The sequence below is a fragment of the Alternaria hordeiaustralica genome (assembly GCF_023758085.1).
Source record: "Alternaria hordeiaustralica strain BMP 2776 chromosome Unknown scaffold_26, whole genome shotgun sequence".
NCBI classification, from domain to species: domain Eukaryota; kingdom Fungi; phylum Ascomycota; class Dothideomycetes; order Pleosporales; family Pleosporaceae; genus Alternaria; species Alternaria hordeiaustralica.
Genome location: NW_026056798.1, coordinates 167,413 through 185,810, shown reverse-complemented (window position 1 = coordinate 185,810; position 18,398 = coordinate 167,413). Strand labels below are relative to the sequence as shown.

Below are 18,398 nucleotides of genomic sequence, written 5' to 3'. Positions count from 1 at the left end.
CCGGCGACTCCATGTATCGTTCGGTTTGTCGCTCGGGATGTCGCGTCGTTCTGGAGTTGCGAAAGAGCGACGGCGGCGCGACGACGACCCAGACTTAAGGCGAAAAATGACGTGCTAATCCGTTGGGATTGGCTCAAAGCACGCGGCCTAATAGTGGGGTCATGCTGTGTTCGGGCAGGTGCGGATCGCATTCCCCCACGCGCTAGCTGTTTGCGGGCCTAGCTCATGTGTATCCTTTCTCTGAACCCCGCAATTAAGGAAGGCCAACTCTCAAAGCAGACGATATTTGGCTTATTTCCAGTGATCTAGAAGGGGCACGAGACCCTTATAGTGTTTGCGGCTCAACTTGAGTGTGATACTCCAGGACTTGGCATGACTTGGCGTCATTGCAACGAGCCCTCAACATTGAACCCTTCACACCCAACACACACGCACCAACCTATGTCAAGACGGGATAATGGCTCTTCCAAGAACATGCACAGATACGTCATCTCAAGCACCCTTGTGCTGAATAATCAATCCCCGATAAGGCACACCGGATATGGCGACTGTCTAGCAACAGATGCACCAACAATATCATACTAGCTTCGATACCTCAAGATGCAAGGCCTCCAGCATCACGACCTCGCCAGCCACGTAGGTTTATCTAGTCAGAAATGTAATGCAAGGGAGATCAGGTCGCCAGCAAATTCCTCTAGCCAAACAAGCAACGCCAAGCAAACGCCAGATAAGCACGATCACAAGACCAAAACGACACGCCAGCGAGCGCAACACGCGTACTGCCTCTGCACCTGCATCATTTGATCAATCATCAGGCTAGCGAGCGGAGATTTTATCCGAAAGCCGTAAATAGTTCCGCTAGACTCAAGATGGTGTGTTGGATGGAACGAGACTGCGTTGCATCGACAATGGTAAGAGGATGTATCGAAAACTTTGTCTATTCAGTAACCGCAATACACCTTTCAATGCCACATATCAAGCTATTTACGCCAATGCGAAAAGCATCCAAAACACCATGCCATGTCTATACCAAAAGCCACTTACTCACATGTTCGTGAGTTTGCTTAGTGAGGATCAATGATGTCGGTGCACGCAATCCCATTCGTACTGCAGAGACGTTAGCGGAACGTGCGTACGAAGGATGAAAAGGTTCTTGACTTACCACTCTGCCCTCCTCATCGCCGGTATAGACATGGTGAGGCATCGGCAATATACACGTGATGGGTGCCGCAGACGAGGGAGACGTTGGATCACTGTGATTGAGCACATTGATGAGGTTCGCAGACCATTTGCTGGGTACTGAGGTTGGAGTGGTGATGGTCGGGGGTGTTGGCGTTAGATGGAAGATTTTGACGACACCCCTACGATGTCCAGTGAAGATGAGTTCGCGCTCACACCACTCATTGCCCACACCCTCATACACAGCGACAGCTGTGATACTATCTGCGTCGTCTTCGCTGTCGCAGATATCCTCGTCAAGCAGCACTGCGCCGTTGAGTGTTGTGACGATGAGTCGGCTTCCGCAAGCGAGTACAATATGTCCTGTGACACTGTTGATCCTGGCCGCTTGGATTGGTACTGGGTTGCGCTTCTGCCGTGGACCAAGATCGAGCTCGCGAACAAACTCGTTTCGATTCAAGTCCCAGAGGAACACACGTCCGTCGAGTGATGCGGATAAGAATGCAGAGAAGGCGCGGCTTGCGGCGAGTGTGATGACGGATGACTTGTGGCCGAATAGCGTTGTGGCGTTCTGCAGGTCGATGTGGCCTCTTTCAGCTTTGCTCATGTTCCAAATCGCGAGTGTACAGTCTGTTCCTGCAGTGATGAGGGTTCTACCGTCAACGAAGAGGGAAGTTGTCAGCTGGCCAGAGTGTAGATGCTCGAACAGCCCGATGAGCTTCTTGGAGTGTGAATCATAGAAACGCACGCTGCCATCCGTGAAACCCCACTCCATGTAACGATCATGATGCGGCGGTATGTTGTGCCGAAATGGTGCTGAGCAAAGGAGCTTGTCGCTCTTGCTGATGTAGTTGAGAGACGAGATGCGATCGTTAGACTCCAGTAGCGTACCGGGAACCCGATGTAAGCTCTCCGCCGACGTGTCGAGCTTGGTGGGTTTCGTGACGTTTTCTTTCTGTGGGTGCGGTCGCTGGAAAACCTGTGGAGGCGTCTGTCCAAAGTTGTTGATAACACTAATCTTCTGTGCGCGCTCCTTCTCGTCAGTAATCGAATCGAGATCGATTGCACCCTGGTATGTCATGTAGTGGAAGACATTTGCAGCCTCGATTGCTGCTTCGCCTCGCTGCTTGTAACCGAAGATGAGGTCAATCCAATGATGCAGGTTCTGGCTGACGTAAGGACTTTCCAAAGCTTCACGCTGTTTGGCGATGAAGATGGCTGGGTCGCCCTTGGCCCACGGAGGTAATTGAACGTTATCGATCTTCGAGCCATCGGATCGCAAACCGAAGTTGTATCCATTAACGTTGATCAAGAAGTCAGGGAGAAAGTAGAACTCTGGGGTAAGCTCGCGTACGTCGGCCATGTTCTTCGCGGACACCGAGTCCCAGACATTTTGGATCGAGTAGAACATTCGGTCGGCGTGATCCCATGTACCACCCTGAATGAGGAAGAAGGCTGCGCTGAAGGGTTGAAGTCGCATCAGATACGACGCGACGGTCATGGCGGACGAATAATGAGTCCCGTAGTGGAAGGCGTGACTAGCGTCTCCCATCTCGGCAAACGAGCTAAACCTCTCTCTAATGAGGTGCTCTTGCTTAGGATCCTGAATACCAATAGGTTTGCGGAGGTCTCGAAAGTTGCTCGGGTCGCTCAAATCCAATTCTTCGCTGTGGTAGTTCGATAGCACCCACGGGAAGACCGGGTACTGGGTCAGATCGTTGAACGTCCTTCCAGCGAGTGTATTGACGAACATTAGATAATGGAAGTTGGACATCTCTCCTTTCAGCCACTTCTTGGTCGCCGGATGAGCGGAAGCAGAACCAAATGCTGATGCGAAGCGCGATCCAAATGTCTGTGGTGTTTCTTCCGGGTTGCGCAGAGAGTCAAGGCGCCAGGATATCTCAGAGTTGGCATGCTTGTCCGGATTCGCGACATGCGAAGCTCGTTGTAGGACCCTGGAGTGGATGTCGTTTCGAGCCTGGGCAGAGACAGCTGTGAGAAGGTAGCTGCGGCCATCGTCAAAGAAGACTTCGATTCCAACATCGCGGTGAAGGAAGCGCCGCTTGGAAATACTAATAACCTCAGTCCACTTCCAATTTCTCACTGCATCTTCTTGGCTCCTTGGTGGTGGGCGACGGGTAGTGACAGCTTCTTTTCCAGCTATGACTTGAACGTAGGGGTCGCGCTCATCGGGCGGCGCCTGCCACACGCGTACGATCTCGCCGTCTGACCTTTGGAAGAAGTCGTCCAGCAAGTAGAGACAGTCTTTTCCTACGATGAGGAGGCCCTCTATTGCTTCCAGTCCGACTACCCGAGAGATGTTGCAAACGTATTGCACCTGATCGCCGCGGTTAAGGCTCCGCATGACCTTGCGGTTCTTGTCTTCGAAGCCATCTTCATCTTCATACATCGCTTCGACCATCTCAAAGTCATCGTCGCTAGCAGATTCGGGTTCTTCCGTCGGATCACCCGATGCACTCACGGAAGAGGCAGACCTAGTTGATCGTGCCTTGACAGGGGTGGCACCAACAGCTTCCTTCGCTGAAATTGCTGGCACTGTGGTATCCAGCCTGGGGCGCTCTCTTGGATCTGTGTCTTTGCGTTTGGGTTGATATGACTGCTCTCTGCTAGTGTTATCGACGACGATTCGTAGACGCTTTCGATCACGGCCCTCGGTTTCGTCGAGCCGCCATCTGGCAGGTGGACTGTCTTCGAATAGGCTACATGGGCCTTTCAGTTGGTGGTCAAGCTTGGCCAAAACTGTTGCCATATAAGTAGCATTATCCTGCTGGTCTTGAAGGACGCGCTGATGCTTGATGCGTTCAGAAGCGTGTATGTTGGATCTCCAGTGGTTTGTAGAGTTTTCATGGTGATTCCAGACATTGTCCGCGGCAAGCTCATCAGATTGCCACTGCTTCAGCTTCTCCTTGCGCTTGGCGATTCGCTTCTGGGAAGTCTCTTCGGTCTTCTTGTTTTGGCTTTGCGCAAAGTCTTCCCACGATTTAGTCATTGAGCCATAGAAGAACTTATCCATCTCGGTCTTGTTCTTATCGAGCCACTCTAGGAATGTTTCATTATCAAGTTCGACAAGCTTCTGAAAGCCATCGTAGAGATCTTTCGTGTCCCCGTGGATGGCATCGGCCAAGATCATAGAAGTTTCGTGTGGTTTTTGCACCATGAGCGACCTCCAGAAGTTCGCTGCCGCAAGGCGCACGTCCGTGTGTTCAGACGACAACTGTGTGTAGAGAAGATAGCAAATCATCTTCAACGAGAATGTTTCGTTGTTGACAGAAGAAAGAATGATAGGCTGCCAATACATCATCTTCTCGATAACTGCTGTGGTAGTTGCACCACTTTCCGACTCATCAGACTCCGCCAAACGAAGCAGAGCAACTCTCAAGAAGGTGTTACGAATTGATGAGATAGGCTGCGTGCACAGTCTGACGGACTTAATAGTCGCAATATCCGGACGTTCAAGGTATTCCAAGAGGAAGCCAGCGAAGTCGAGCAAGGACTCTGCCCCTTCAAGAAACCATCCCTCGAAGACCGCTTCGGACACGTGGATCACAAAGCGCTGCAGATTGAGGAGAACGCGCGGTTCGTGCAATAATTGCTGATCAAACTGAAGCGCATTCTTGACTGACGAGAGGGTTTGCCGAAGAATGTATGACTCAAAGTATGCTTGATGTTCTTGAAAGCCGGGAGGCGTCTTGAGGAAGAGACCTAAGCCAGGAAACTCTTTGCGTGTGAATATCTGGTCCTTGAACACGTCCAGAACAACTTCCAAAGTCGCTTCCACCACGGAGCTACCGACCTTTAGTGCCAAGGGAGCAGCGTACTTTGGTGATAGTATTGGGTTGAGAGAAGGTTGCTGAGCGGCCTTCTTCTTATCCGCCGAGACGAGCACAAATGATGACGCTCTGCGGAAAGGTAATACGCGTCGAGACGCAGGGGAAGGTGATACGTCAACGTTGGTCGTGCGAACCACAGGCGCTTCGTGCCCGTTGGCTCGGGAAAGTGGTCGGATCACAACGTCTTGGCCCTCGAAGGTCAGTGCGGACCCTCTTGAAAGTAATTCCGTCTCAGCGCTGACACTGTCAGATGTGACAATGACTGGATAGAGGACGAAGAGCAGTTCTTGGACGTAGTTGGAAGAGTGAGTGTAGTCGCGGAACCCTTCCGATCGTGAATGTAGCTCAGACAGGAACTGGATAGCAGAGTTCAGAACAACGGCAAAGTCATTCAGTCGATCTGTCTGAGGAGCCCGGGTATCTAGAATCATTAGCATGGTTGTTACATAGTGGCTGAACTTAACTCACCAACTGTTGGCTGCTTGGCATTTAGCGACATTGTTCTACGTCGTCCTCGAGTGACTGTGCCTTCGCCAGTCTCTTGCTTTGGTGTGCCATCATCGGCTCGGGCGAGGTCACGGTCGCGGACAATCGCTCGCAGGCCAGTCTCCAACATCGCGGTGATTACTGGGAATATTTCAGGGTACCAAATCCTGAGCTGAGACTGGGGTGAATGCGCGATAAAAATGTCGACCAGATTGAAGACGTCAAAGTCGCGCTCGAAGTCAATGGTTGCGACATCGCGACCAAAAAGGATCGCGAAACAGATAGTCCAGATGCCTGGTGTATTCCACCAGTGGCGCAATCTGTTCTTCATTAAGATGAAGCCTCCTGTCTTATCCCCAAACTTCTTGACGTAGTGTGAACCATTGATCACTAGCAGTCGAGCTAAGATCTTTGCCCCAAGAACAACGACTCGCTGTTCAGGTTCGGCAAGGAGATAGAGCAGCCACTTTCCGGTGACATTTTTCGCAAAACGAACGATTTCGTGCGGGTTCTGAGGATCGCAGAGAAGTTCCGCCAGAAGAGTGAGGATGGCGATGCCCAAATCTGGTAGGGATAGTGGTGGCGAACTGCCGCCGCTTTGTGCCGGGCTGTTCGAGCGTGGTGTAGACTCTGGTGTCAATGTCGGTGGTGTGCCTTTGCGAAGACGAGCAATGCTCGCTTTCGGTCGCAGTGCTCGTTTCGCATATGATGCGCGGCTGTCGTGAAGCGCATATGTGACGAAAAGTGATAGCGACCTCGCATTTTCCCCGTTGAAGTTGATGATAAGTAGCGCTTTGAAGGCGGCGAGAAACAGCTTGAACGTTGCTGGAGTGAAGTTTTCACCTTTGAGAGCATCTGTGAGACGCTTGACAACACCTGTAATGGTCAGTTAAAGTTGACTCGCCATGTCGGCATACTTACGTATCCTATGGAATCGCTTAGCGTTGTAGTGATGGTGCTTGCTGCCCTTGGCAAAGTGCGCAAATTGCAAGTAATACAGCTTCTGCGTTTCCAACGAGGTAGCTCTACGCCAGATCTCCAGATCAACCAGAAGTACTCTATACGCAAGTGGGTTAATGATGAGTGACTCGGTTGGCTCGTTTTCATCGTATCCAACGAATCGGAGGATGATTCGCAAGAGCTGCATAACAAAGTCTTCGCAGTCTTCTGGTGTCACATCTAATGAGGATGGGTTGCGCGGCACCAATCCCCCCATGGCGAATCCAATCTTCTGGCGCAGAACCTCAGCCAAGACAGCAAACCCGTTGCGCTGCTCCATGGCCTCACAATTGCGCCAATTGCCCCCAACAGCTTCAAGCAGAATGTTGACAGAGCGAAGCATGCTGTCTAAAGTCTGGGCGGATTGCACCAGCTTCAAGCCGACAGCCACACACCCGCCAATGCGCCAAATGGCATCGTCGAGTGATTGTGGAACGACAACGACAGGGTCACCAGATAGACGTCCAAATCCTCGTGGCTGAGACAGTGCATCATTGACCGAAGGTACGGCAGCATTGATGATGATCGGAGTACTATGAAGTCTGGTATACTTATGCAGAGTTTTAGCTGATTCGCGTGACAGTGATCGGATTAGTTGGGATTCATCGATGGCATTTCTGTCATCGTCGTCCATTACGGAACTGGGAGAGAAGCTCAGTATTATCTTCGATTCAGGCATGAGATGGCTTGCATTGGCCCGAATAGCTGCTACGATGTCGGATCGTTCTTCTCTCCCAGGATGTAATATCTCGTTGTGAACATGAAGCTCAGCAGAGGTACGGTAGGTTTGAAACGACCCGAGCCTATCTTGGAAGTTTCCACAATAACGCGGACCAAGTTTATGATATACAGCGATCAGCTCATCTGACAGCGGTTCAGAGAATAGATGGAAGGAGGCGACTGAGAGCTTGGAGGCAATGACGTTTCTACCCAGCCGAGGCGCCAAGTTCCGCGGTGTTCCCAAGAACGCGAGTATGTGGTGTTTGGACACGCTAGAAGACATGGAGGCAAAGCTATCCTGGCTGCTATCCAGTAACGGAGGATGCGAAGGGTAGTGGGCTTTCATAGTCTCGGTGAACTCACCATCGACGAAAAGAGATGCCTTAGCAGCGCCGATACCGATAGTCTTGGCTCTCCGATGAACCACAGCGATGTGATACCACCGACCTGCTTCGAAACGAGGAGCTTTCTTGAATCTGACACTGGGTATAACACCAGTAGAATGACCCATGTAAGTCTGCAGGATAAAGCAACGCGTATCTCTTTCCAGATATGCCATGAGGAAACACGTTTGTGTATCGTCGTATGCGCCGAAGAGGGTGGTGTGGCAGTCGGCGTCGAACCTGTCGACCCTTACCCAAGCAGCAAATGTATATCCGCCTCCTGGGGACATGGGTGGGAATGGACGACCAATGTCTGGAAGTTCAACAGCGCTGAAGCCGTGCAAAGATAGATCGAATTGTATGAAGGGCGGGTCGCGGGAGGAGCGCATACCACGCAAGAGAAACTCAGCAGCTGACTCAGAAGACGCTGCTTTGCGGAAGAGGTAGTATGCATCGTCCAGCTTGTTGATGCCGTACTGAATCAGGTCGTCTGCCAGCTCTTGCAAGAGGCTAGCTTCTATAGGAGCGCACTTGTTCTCAAAGAGCAGGGGTAGGACACTGCTCAAGACGCCAGTGACGTGCAGCGCAGCTTTGTTGTAAGATGAGATGGAAGTGATTTCCAGGATGGCAAGCAGCACCGATATGGAAAGAGCCTTGGAGCGCGTGCCCGGGGCATCTTCACCAGAAAGACCCCGCCAGAAGTGGAAGATGGTCGGAATGATGTCTGGATTCTGCAGTATCTCATTGCCGCTGAATATAGCCCGCACCTGGCTGCGTAGTGGGTCAAGATCGAGATCGGTATCGCTGTACACGGACCGCGGGCTAGAGACTACGATCTCAGTAGGCTGCGAGTCGCCGCTGGCTGCTGCGTCCTCGTCCTGCTTGGGTTGTGCGACTTCGACCTTCTTATCAATATCCCTGAAGATGCGTGTCATGGTCTCCTCGCCCAAGGCAAAGGCGAACAGGGTGCCGAAAAGCTGCTCTTGGCCGGCATCGTCACGCTTGCTCTGCGACTGTCCGCCAAAAATGCCAGTGCTGGCCAAGGCTTGTTCCAGAGCACTCCAGCCGCCGTGCTCGACGCGCTTGGCGAAGAAGCGCCTGTTACCGGCATGCTCGTTCAGCGCGTCTGACAGGACATCGAGTGTTCCCTTGATCACCTCGAAGAAGTCGATGCGGTCGGGCGTGGGCAGCTCGGCGGGTTTGTAGAAGCCAGAGAGGGAGCGCAGGGTAATGAGGAGGGTCTCGAAGCCGCGGACATGGCGGAACGCGTCTTTGGTATGGGTTTGGTCGTTGGACTCGATCAGCAGCTGGCGCATGCGGCGGAGGGCGTTGCTCTGGTTGTGGAGGACGTCGGAGGTCGGTGGTGTGGTCTCGGAAGCCCTGATCAATTCATCCGCTAGGCTTCGGAGTTCGGCTATCTGGTTATTCATCGGCGGCAGTCGTGAGGCGGCCGTGGAGGACCTGTGCGGCCGCGTCGTCGCCATGTTCAGGCGAGACCGCTGCTGCGGAGTTTGGGCGGAGGTGATGGCTGCACGGGTAGCACCTTCATATCTCCCGAGCCCCAAGCCCGCACATGAGACCTCAACTTGCGGGGAGTACTAGTCGTGTCGTTTGGTGGTGGGCGGGCGCACAATGAGGGCTGATTACGGCGGGCGGGCTCCGCGCTCGTCGTAGTTGCTGCTAAGCTGGTCATCGAAGCTGATCCCTGTCAGTCAGTCGAGCTCAGCCAGGCTCCCACGCTGCACGCGCCGAGCAACGTCAAGTCGCCGCAAAGCAAGCTACTGATAAACAGTGCACCAGCACTAGGAGCTGTGCATATCGCCTACCAACATAGTTATGATAAACACGCGTTCTGTCTCACGCGGGCCGCATAGTGCGCTCCTGACTATTGCCTCTCACGTGAGCACGCATTGCCCAGGTGTGGCTGGCACGGCTGCTCTGGCATATCGATAACTACCTCAGTACATGTCAGACCAACGTTGGCTCTCAGTAACCCATATGTGAAGACACGCTCCACCAACACAGCCAGCCTCTGCATCCCAGGGCACTCGGGTGTCCTGATACCATCCATGTATCATTCATCTGATACTCATGGCGCGTGCGCTAGCTCACCCCAGCCTCACTCGCGCGGGCGCGGATAGGTCATGCGTCATCCACCTAGCGCGCCCGGGCCATGCACCGAGGTCCTGATAAGAAGCTCCATCGCCAGAGCTACCCCAGCTGCATCCCCATCTCTCCTCCACAACACTCTCCTCCCTCCCATCACCCCTTCCTTCATCTATCACGCTTCTTGCACCCCTTTACCCTTGTGTTTCTAGTTCTCGCTGTGCGAGCTCCGCCATCATGAAGTACAGCCTGGTCTTCGCGCTACCGGCTTTGGCCGCCGCGTCGCCTACCTTCAACGTAGAGACCATTCACAAGAACGCCGCCCCAGTGCTGTCGTCGACCTCTGCCAAGGAGGTGCCCAACAGCTACATGGTCGTCTTCAAGAAGCACGTCAAGGATGCCTCGAAGCACCACGACTGGGTCCAGAGCGTCCACACCAAGAACAACGAGGAGCGCATGGAGCTGCGAAAGCGCTCCTCGCAGTTCCCCGTTACCACTGAGGTCTTCGATGGTCTCAAGCACGTCTACGAGATGGCCGGCATGAAGGGCTACTCTGGCCACTTCGACGACGAGACCATCGAGGCCATCAGGAACCACCCCGATGTAAGTTCTGTCCCCAGCTGTTACCAGCTTGCATCATCCCAGATGGCGTCAGCGCGTTGGTGGCCTAGAGTGAGCGCAGCCTAGGCGGCCTTATCTCCGCAGGCAGCTCCGGCTCCGCATCAGCACACGTGACGCCATCTAGGTACCTGTACCTGCATAAGACTTGGCGCTAACACCTTGATAGGTCGACTACATCGAGCGCGACTCAGAGGTCCACACTCTCGGCCACGACGAACCTGAAGTCGAGAAGAACTCCCCCTGGGGTCTCGCCCGTATCTCGCACCGCGACTCCCTGAGCTTCGGCACCTGGAACAAGTACCTCTACGCCGCCGACGGTGGTGAGGGCGTTGACGTTTACGTCATCGACACCGGCACAAACACCAAGCACGTTGACTTTGAGGGTCGTGCCAAGTGGGGCAAGACCATCCCCAACGGCGATGCTGACGAGGATGGCAACGGCCACGGCACCCACTGCTCCGGCACTGTCGCCGGTAAGAAGTACGGTGTCGCCAAGAAGGCGCACGTCTACGCCGTCAAGGTTCTCCGCTCCAACGGCTCCGGCACCATGTCCGACGTCGTCAAGGGTGTTGAGTACGCTGCCAAGTCTCACTCTGAGACCGTCAAGGCCGCCAAGGACGGCAAGAAGAAGGGCTTCAAGGGAAGCGCCGCCAACATGAGCTTGGGAGGTGGCAAGTCCACCACCCTCGACCTCGCTGTCAACGCTGCCGTTGACGCTGGTATCCACTTTGCCGTCGCTGCCGGTAACGACAACGCCGACTCCTGCAACTACTCCCCAGCTGCTGCTGAGAAGGCCGTCACCGTCGGTGCCTCCACTCTCCTCGATGAGCGTGCCTACTTCTCCAACTACGGAAAGTGCAACGACATCTTCGCCCCTGGTCTCAACATCCTCTCCACCTGGATCGGCTCTGAGCACGCCACCAACACCATCTCTGGAACCTCAATGGCCTCTCCCCACATTGCTGGTCTCCTCGCCTATATGCTGTCTCTTCAGCCTAGCAAGGACTCTGCCTACGCTGTCGCCGACATCACCCCCAAGAAGCTCAAGGAGAACCTCATCTCCGTCGCCACCGTCGGTGCACTCTCTGATGTCCCAAGCAACACCAAGAACGTCCTCGCCTGGAACGGTGGTGGCTCTTCCAACTACACCGAGATTGTTGAGAAGGGTGGCTACTCTGTCAAGAAGGCTGCCGAGAAGGAGGAGGAGTCCGAGTTCACCATCACCATCCCTTCTCTCTCCGAGATCGAGGGTGACTTTGAGAGCGCTAAGGAGTCTGCCAGCCGCACCGCTCACCGCGCCGGAGGCAAGCTCCAGCACCTCGAGCAAGAGATCGAGGACTTCATCGCCGAGGAGATGGAGTCCATGTTCGAGAAGGTCAAGGAGCGCGTCGCTAGCCAGTAAATGTGATATGAAATGATCGTTAATATGACCCAAGAGGGTCTACTGATATATGGAATGGGATGGGTTCGGTGTCGGCGTCTGGTTTCCTACATGGAGCATGTGTCTCCCATCTCATTGGGCACAAGTTGATGTACTGTACGTTACTCTTGATATGGAACGCAATGTGAGGTAGATTAGATATCTGGAATGGATCTATCTTTCCTCCACCAACCTTCCCTCCCCTTGTGCATGTGCCTGTCTTGAGGCGAGTTGGGTCGTTTACGACCACCCACTCGTTCAACCCGCCGTCTTGGCTCTCGGCTTCAGGCCTGCCTTGTCTTCAGCTAGGCGTCTGAGCACACCGCGTGCGAAGACGCCATGCTTAGAGAGCAAGGTCTCGATGGCTGATTTGTTGAGCAGCTCGATGTGTGCTACGATGGTTTGATAGAGCAGCTCGCGCAGTCCGACATCACTGTCGGGTGTTGTAGTGAGGGCATGCTCAGCAGCTGTGGCGAACTGCTCGGTATCCCAGAAAGCCTGACACGAGCGGGAGAACTTCTCCTTCGCCAGCAACTTCAATCCAGCGACGTCGTATTTATCCGCGCTTTGATACATGGATGCATGGAGAAGGAGCTGAGTAGCGTCATCTTCGGGTGGTTGAGTCTTGGTGCATTCCTTGCAAATGAATCTGACGCACTGCTCCATACAAGTGTCGGACAGGCACATATGATGGTGACATACTTTATGATTCGGAGATGGGCACTTAGGCGCACATGTATGAGGGAACTCATAGCGGAAGCCGTTCTCTTTAGGCACAGTTACAATCGCCTGTCCATCTGCGTCGAATCCTGCGGATGGAGGCAACTCTGGGCTGTATTCGCTTTCGTAAAAGTATTGCACGAGCAGTTTGACTACGTGTGGATCGTCCTCGGGTAGATTCATGTTGCCTTCTGCGGCTTCCTGTATGAGCGCAAGTTAGTAGATATCCAAGTTCTATAAATCCGCCGGCCACCTCGGCTTAGGAAGGGTGAGGCATGCCCGGGTGCTTGCAGGCCCACTTACCTTGCCCATGGTGAATGAGAACGCCTTCTTGAAGAAGGAAGATTGAGAGCACACGACAGCTTTGTGTACTTTGTAGGTATCGGTACCACAAGTGATGGTGATATCTGAGTAATCTCCTGAAGAGAGCAAACTGATCGCGAGAGTTAGCAGCAGTCAATAGTTGTTAGCTGGAAGATTTCTCTCACGCTTTCAGTGAAGCCTGAGGCTCGTTTCTAGCATGTTCGTCCATCTTGTCCGTTGAGCGACAGTCGATATCGCGTTGACTGTTGGGAGTGTGGGTCTGTAGAGAAGCTCACGTACCGAGTTGGAAATCAGAAAGGATTGCATAGACGAGAGAAAACACTGACGTCATGTTTTAGCGAGCTTGAAAGTGAAAGTGAAAGTAAAAGTGAAGACATTACGCTCTAGGAAAACTAAGTACAAATGCTAAAGCGAGTACTGAGCCTATTATCGCGACACTATATGCAGATGCAGCTCTTGTACTAGCACTTCGCTTCAGGAAGGAGCTTGCTTCTTACAGCCGTAACCATGCTTTACTTGGTGCATATAAAATGTAGTACATTCTTCGCTATGTTGCTAAGGATGACACGCGTGTCATGAGGATTTAACATTGTTCATTGGTCAAGTCACAACTTGCGATATACGGACCTTGCTCCTTGGACTCTCCTCGACCTCCTCACGCTCGCAGCGTAACCCTAACCGGCAACCCATCCACCGGATGAGCTCCACCCCCACCCATCTCAGCCTGATACGCTCGATTCCCATCAACAGTCTTGATACCCTTCCTGGGATGCATTTCATCCCACTCCCCATAAGCCGGAGTGATATCAAACATCCTTACCGTCATGACCAAAGCAATTTTGAGTTCCAACTGCGCAAGCGTCTGCCCGATGCACGCACGGGGACCCCACTCAAACGCTCTCCACGAAGCTTTCTTTGGGTACAACGGATCTTCACGATCAACTAGCCAGCGATCAGGAATGAAGTCTTCTGGCTGCACAAATACTTCGGGGTTATGATGCAAAGCTAAGGTGAGGGTCCAGATGTTACAGCCGTCTGTGGGGTATTGATGGCCTTGCTCATCTGATAGGAACACATCTGGACGGCCGTCGCGCATGCTGCCGGCAGGAGGGAAGATGCGTAGGACTTCTTTGATGACGGCCAAGGTATAAGGTAACTGGTTCAGTAGTGAGGGGTCGTCCGCGATAGTCCGGGTGATGGTGTCGAGCGAGAAGTCTGATCCGAACACCTTGTCATGTTCTGCGCGGACTTTAGACAAGGCCTCTGGGTGACGCGATAGGAGTATGTAGCTATACAGTAGTGTGCTACTCGTAGTATCGTGTCCAGCGTAAAGGAATAAACGAAGTTGAGGTTTCGCGAGCTGCTTGAAGACCGATTCTGATATCGCATCTTTGTCTTCTACATCTTCAAGATACTTGTCCATGGCTAGCGCAATGATAGATCTCGTCTGTTTCCGGGATCCAACAGATGAGTCTTTGCGGGAGCTGGCCAACTCTTCAAAGCGCTTGTCGATTTCTTCATCGAGGTATCGGTTCATACGGTAATTGTTGTACTTTTGAACAAACGGACGAGGACTGAGATAGCGACGGAACGGGTTGAATGTTGTGCCGAATGAAGTCCAGTATACTTGTCTTCGGAGACAATCTGCGAGCGCGCTTCCTTGGGTTTGGTAGTATAGACGTGAGCCACTGTGTCCGATGTTCAGCAGTTGCCCCATGTTGCAAGCGTACTGAATGGTGAACTTACAGGGTAACACGTGCAATAATGTCGAATGTTAGCCGAAGAGTGTGCTCTTCCAAAAGAAAGACTTCATCTTTCTTGGCGCGTTCTTGGAGAAGCTGGCAGAAAATTGAGACTTCCTCGGCGATAGCAGGTGAAAGTCCTGTGATATAGCCAGCAGCAAATCCTGGATTAAAGAGCGCTCGCCATTTCTTCCACGTGCTTCCCTCCATTGTCAGTAGAGATGGACCACCGTTGATGACCTCCAAGGTAGCATTTATGTTGGGTGGCTTGTTGAGGAAAGCAGCTTCTACTTGCGATGCAACATAAGGATTCGCGACCACCATGAGAGGAGCGTTGAAAGGCCATAGGTTGAGATAGAAGACGCCGCCGGGGAATGACTCTGCTATCCGCCGTACTACCACATGCATTACAGTGTTGCGAGGTAAGTCCTGGATGGTTTCTTTCAACACGATGAGATGACCGAACAGAGGATGGTGTTTTGGCATAGGCTGGCTATTATTAGAAGTACGTCCGCGGTATATCGAAGAGTCGACTTACTGCACCTGACTTTTGTAGCCTCTTGATGTGTTGCCGATTAGCCATTAAGCTGGCTACAAACATGACCAAGGCTCCGGCGGCAACAGCCATAACGGCTGGCATGCTGACCCGCGTCATGCTTACTCACGTTTCGTGCAATAAAGATTGCCGAGGGCGGCACAAAAGCACGAGTAGATGAGCTCGATTTCGCGAGTGTTGATGTTGAAATGCCGCCGAAGGTGCAAGGCGCACGAGGAAGTAGCCTTGGGGGCGGCACGGGTAGGGCGCTAGCCCTATTTGGGCATCATGCATGTCAGCACTATCTATAGCACAAACACCGCAGTCTTGTACTACAATGCCATGCACCCCGACAGCTGGAGTGATTTTACCCATGCCGGGTAATAACATGCTACCGAGTCGTCGGTTTCTTAGGGATGTTGTGATTCGTGCTTCATTACCCGACGCCGACCGGTCATAGCCCCCACACGCAACAGCTCCGGCTGTCACCACCATCCAGCACACGAAGCCGCGACTCCAATGATTAGCGCAAGAGATGAGCAGGCAATTATCTGTTCTGAATGCAATTACTATTTTCAAGTTTTCTCAGCCCCAAGCCTCTATGCAGTCGCCTGTGATCCCACATCGCAAGATGTGCTTATTATGTCTCGACGTCCCGCCTGAAGTTCTGTAGCTATATCGTTCAGTCTTCTCACCAAGATCTCATCATACCAAAGCATTTATCCAGTCATGTCGATTGATCCATCGAAGCTGCCACCCGCGCAATACGTGCCTGGCAGACAGTACGCCATCGAACATGCTGGTAGAATCGACAAGGTACCATTCGTGGTATGCACTCCCCATGCTGGCCGATATTCTCAATACTGACGAATATTTCAGATCTCAACTGGACTCCTTTTTGGACTTGCCATTCTTTCCGTATTCGTGCGCTTCGCGATTCGCATCTTTGGAGGCCGAAAAATACGATGGGACGATGGACTCGTCTTGGTGTCGTCGCTGTGCTTAACAGTAGCGTTCGCCTGCGTCCACAAAGCTCTTAATCCTTTCTATCTCGTCGAAGCCATAAACCAAAGGAAGACAATCCCATTCCGAGAGGACATTCCTGCGATCTTGGACATCCCCAAGTGGGCGTTCATATTCTCCATCTTCGGATGGAATTCCATCTATCTAGTCAAATTTGCTTTCATGTACTTCTTCCATGGCCTGACCCTTGGACTGTCGGTCAGAGTCGTACGATTTTTCTGGATCACCGTTGGCTTTCTTGTCATTGCTTGGATCTATGCCGTAGTCAACTTTGTTGTCATATGTGCACACTTTGGTGCAGACGCAGGTCAGTCAATGTTTTGTCCATTCTTAAGACCCGGAGTACTGAGTTCATACAGCTAAATGCGGCGATGCCCAGATGCATAAGAGAAGTGTCGCGGGCAATGTCATCGTTGGCGTCCTTGACATCATAGGCGATATTCTCAGTAAGTCATACAGCTAGAAACTTCATTACCCCGGTTCACAGGCTCATTATTTCTAGTCGTTACCGTTCCCATTGTCGTCGTAAACCAGTCGATGATGTCATTTTCTCGGAAACTATCAATCGTGGCCTTGATGGGTCTCTCGGCAGTAATGGTTGTTTGCGCATTGATACGGGTCGTTGGCTCGTTGACCGAAACAACGGCGGCAGCGTTCGGAACTGCACCGGTGTGGGCTGCGTATTGGTTCATGGTAGAGTCCTGCGTTGCGCTCATTATGGCATCTGTCATTGTTATCCGCGGGGTCTTCATCACCAATCCTGTCGATGACGACCGACAAAAGCAGGATAGTGTATTTCAGCGATTTGGGCACCGTCTCCTGTCGGTGCTAAGGCTCTCCAGATCCTCAAGAAGCAGCGGGCGGAGTCCCCAGCGAAGCGACGCGCTCCATGGCAAGCACGAGGATCCGAGCGCGCCGAGGATCGCCACCCAGAGACCGCTAGGAGGAACGTTGAATACCGTCAGAACATTCATCTGGGGTGGTAAGAGGCAAAGTCCACCTGCATCGCAAGATGATCCGCTGGTGTCAGTAAACACAACCTCTGATCTTGGGGATATGGACTACCACAACATCCGGAAGGCAGAGGTGGCGAGACATAAGCCAGAGATGGCCTTTGTTTGATGAGCGATGGTGGTTGGAAGCGGAAGGCACGTCTGTTGCGCATAACAAATTGTAAAGCTGTATTGAGGTATGCGCCACTAGGTGTCTATTGAGTTGTCCGAGATGCAATCAATGGTTGTGTGTTGAGATCTCCTCCGCGGGATTTGTCGTGACTTGGATCGGGAAGGGCCGATCTGAGGATGTTAGCGTTGGCGCCACCGCGTCGTTCTCAACATCTGTTCCTCTTCTCCCGAGTCGCGTTCAACTGCATTTACGCGTCGCAAGCGGCATGGGGAGCTCACTGATTACCTATGGCAATCTAGGCTTATTGCGATGCATTCACGTCCAATCACAACCAGGTAATCCTGCATACCCAGGTAGCATCTGCAGGGCTGGTGGCAGAGCTGCCGCACTGCTCGCGCGCTGACATCTGTGCCGCATGCGATACACAGTTCGCTACTCCCGGAACCACTACCACCACCGCGATGTGTACAATCGTACACGAGAGCGCAAGCAATATCCTGTCCCCAATCGTGGTGGTATACAAATGCAGCAGACTCGCGTGAGGCATTACCTGATCGAGAACGCTGTGTGATGGGCGCCCGTGCTAGGAAATTCGAACCTGACACCTTCTGGAAGGAGGCGGTGCTGCAGTCAGCAGAAGGATTGTTAAGCAATTTACGCCTGGTCTGCCTACAGCTGGTATGTATGAAGGAACGCGCGTCCTTGTTGTGTCTTGTCTTTATTAGCAACCTGCTTCCCAATGCTATTGACAGTCTTATACCTGTATCGAATGCACAAACTTTCATATGATGCTCCATGAAAGTCGGGCGCTTACCTTTCCGCTTCTGCAATGACACCCAAACCCTCTCGAATCCAATCTACGCTCGTCACAGGACTATCACGCTTTGCAACGGCCTGTCGCGAAAGTCATCAGCAGGCAGCTAGAGACATTCGTAAACGATGGCGCCGCTGTGGGTTGTGGCTACTTTTCGTAGTCTGGGTTGCCATGCTCTTACTCTGTCTGACATGGATGTCATTCCTCGATTCCAGGCCTGTCTTGGAATTAGAGGCCTGTTTACCGGATGGTTCCTTCACCATAGATCCCTCAAGTTTTCGATATCTGAGTAGCTCGGGCTTCTTCCAGATTACTTTGGCATGGGGTCACATGAACTTCACGCAAGTGAA

General features: G+C 52.6%; 5 protein-coding genes across 5 annotated transcripts; 1 reads left to right on the top strand and 4 right to left on the bottom strand.

The window, feature by feature from the left end:
• Positions 1–1,074: 1,074 nt before the first annotated feature.
• On the bottom strand, positions 1,075–9,048 carry J4E84_009147 (uncharacterized protein; the record flags this gene model as incomplete). Its single annotated transcript, XM_049391712.1, has 4 exons — positions 1,075–1,107; positions 1,163–5,451; positions 5,499–6,392; positions 6,438–9,048. 4 exons carry the CDS (start codon positions 9,046–9,048, stop codon positions 1,075–1,077), a joined length of 7,827 nt encoding a protein of 2,608 aa, XP_049240577.1.
• A 913-nt stretch (positions 9,049–9,961) lies between these two features.
• Positions 9,962–11,747, top strand: J4E84_009146 (uncharacterized protein; the record flags this gene model as incomplete). The annotated part of the gene is made up of 2 exons (XM_049391711.1): positions 9,962–10,327; positions 10,512–11,747. 2 exons carry the CDS (start codon positions 9,962–9,964, stop codon positions 11,745–11,747), a joined length of 1,602 nt encoding a protein of 533 aa, XP_049240576.1.
• A 276-nt stretch (positions 11,748–12,023) lies between these two features.
• J4E84_009145 (uncharacterized protein) lies at positions 12,024–12,797 on the bottom strand (the record flags this gene model as incomplete). The annotated part of the gene is made up of 2 exons (XM_049391710.1): positions 12,024–12,686; positions 12,789–12,797. The coding sequence occupies 2 exons, from the start codon at positions 12,795–12,797 to the stop codon at positions 12,024–12,026; spliced, it is 672 nt and encodes a 223-aa protein (XP_049240575.1).
• A 667-nt stretch (positions 12,798–13,464) lies between these two features.
• On the bottom strand, positions 13,465–15,179 carry J4E84_009144 (uncharacterized protein; the record flags this gene model as incomplete). The annotated part of the gene is made up of 3 exons (XM_049391709.1): positions 13,465–14,497; positions 14,556–15,040; positions 15,090–15,179. 3 exons carry the CDS (start codon positions 15,177–15,179, stop codon positions 13,465–13,467), a joined length of 1,608 nt encoding a protein of 535 aa, XP_049240574.1.
• A 1,074-nt stretch (positions 15,180–16,253) lies between these two features.
• On the bottom strand, positions 16,254–16,825 carry J4E84_009143 (uncharacterized protein; the record flags this gene model as incomplete). The annotated part of the gene is made up of 3 exons (XM_049391708.1): positions 16,254–16,363; positions 16,467–16,551; positions 16,619–16,825. The coding sequence occupies 3 exons, from the start codon at positions 16,823–16,825 to the stop codon at positions 16,254–16,256; spliced, it is 402 nt and encodes a 133-aa protein (XP_049240573.1).
• Between the last annotated feature and the right edge of the window lie 1,573 nt (positions 16,826–18,398).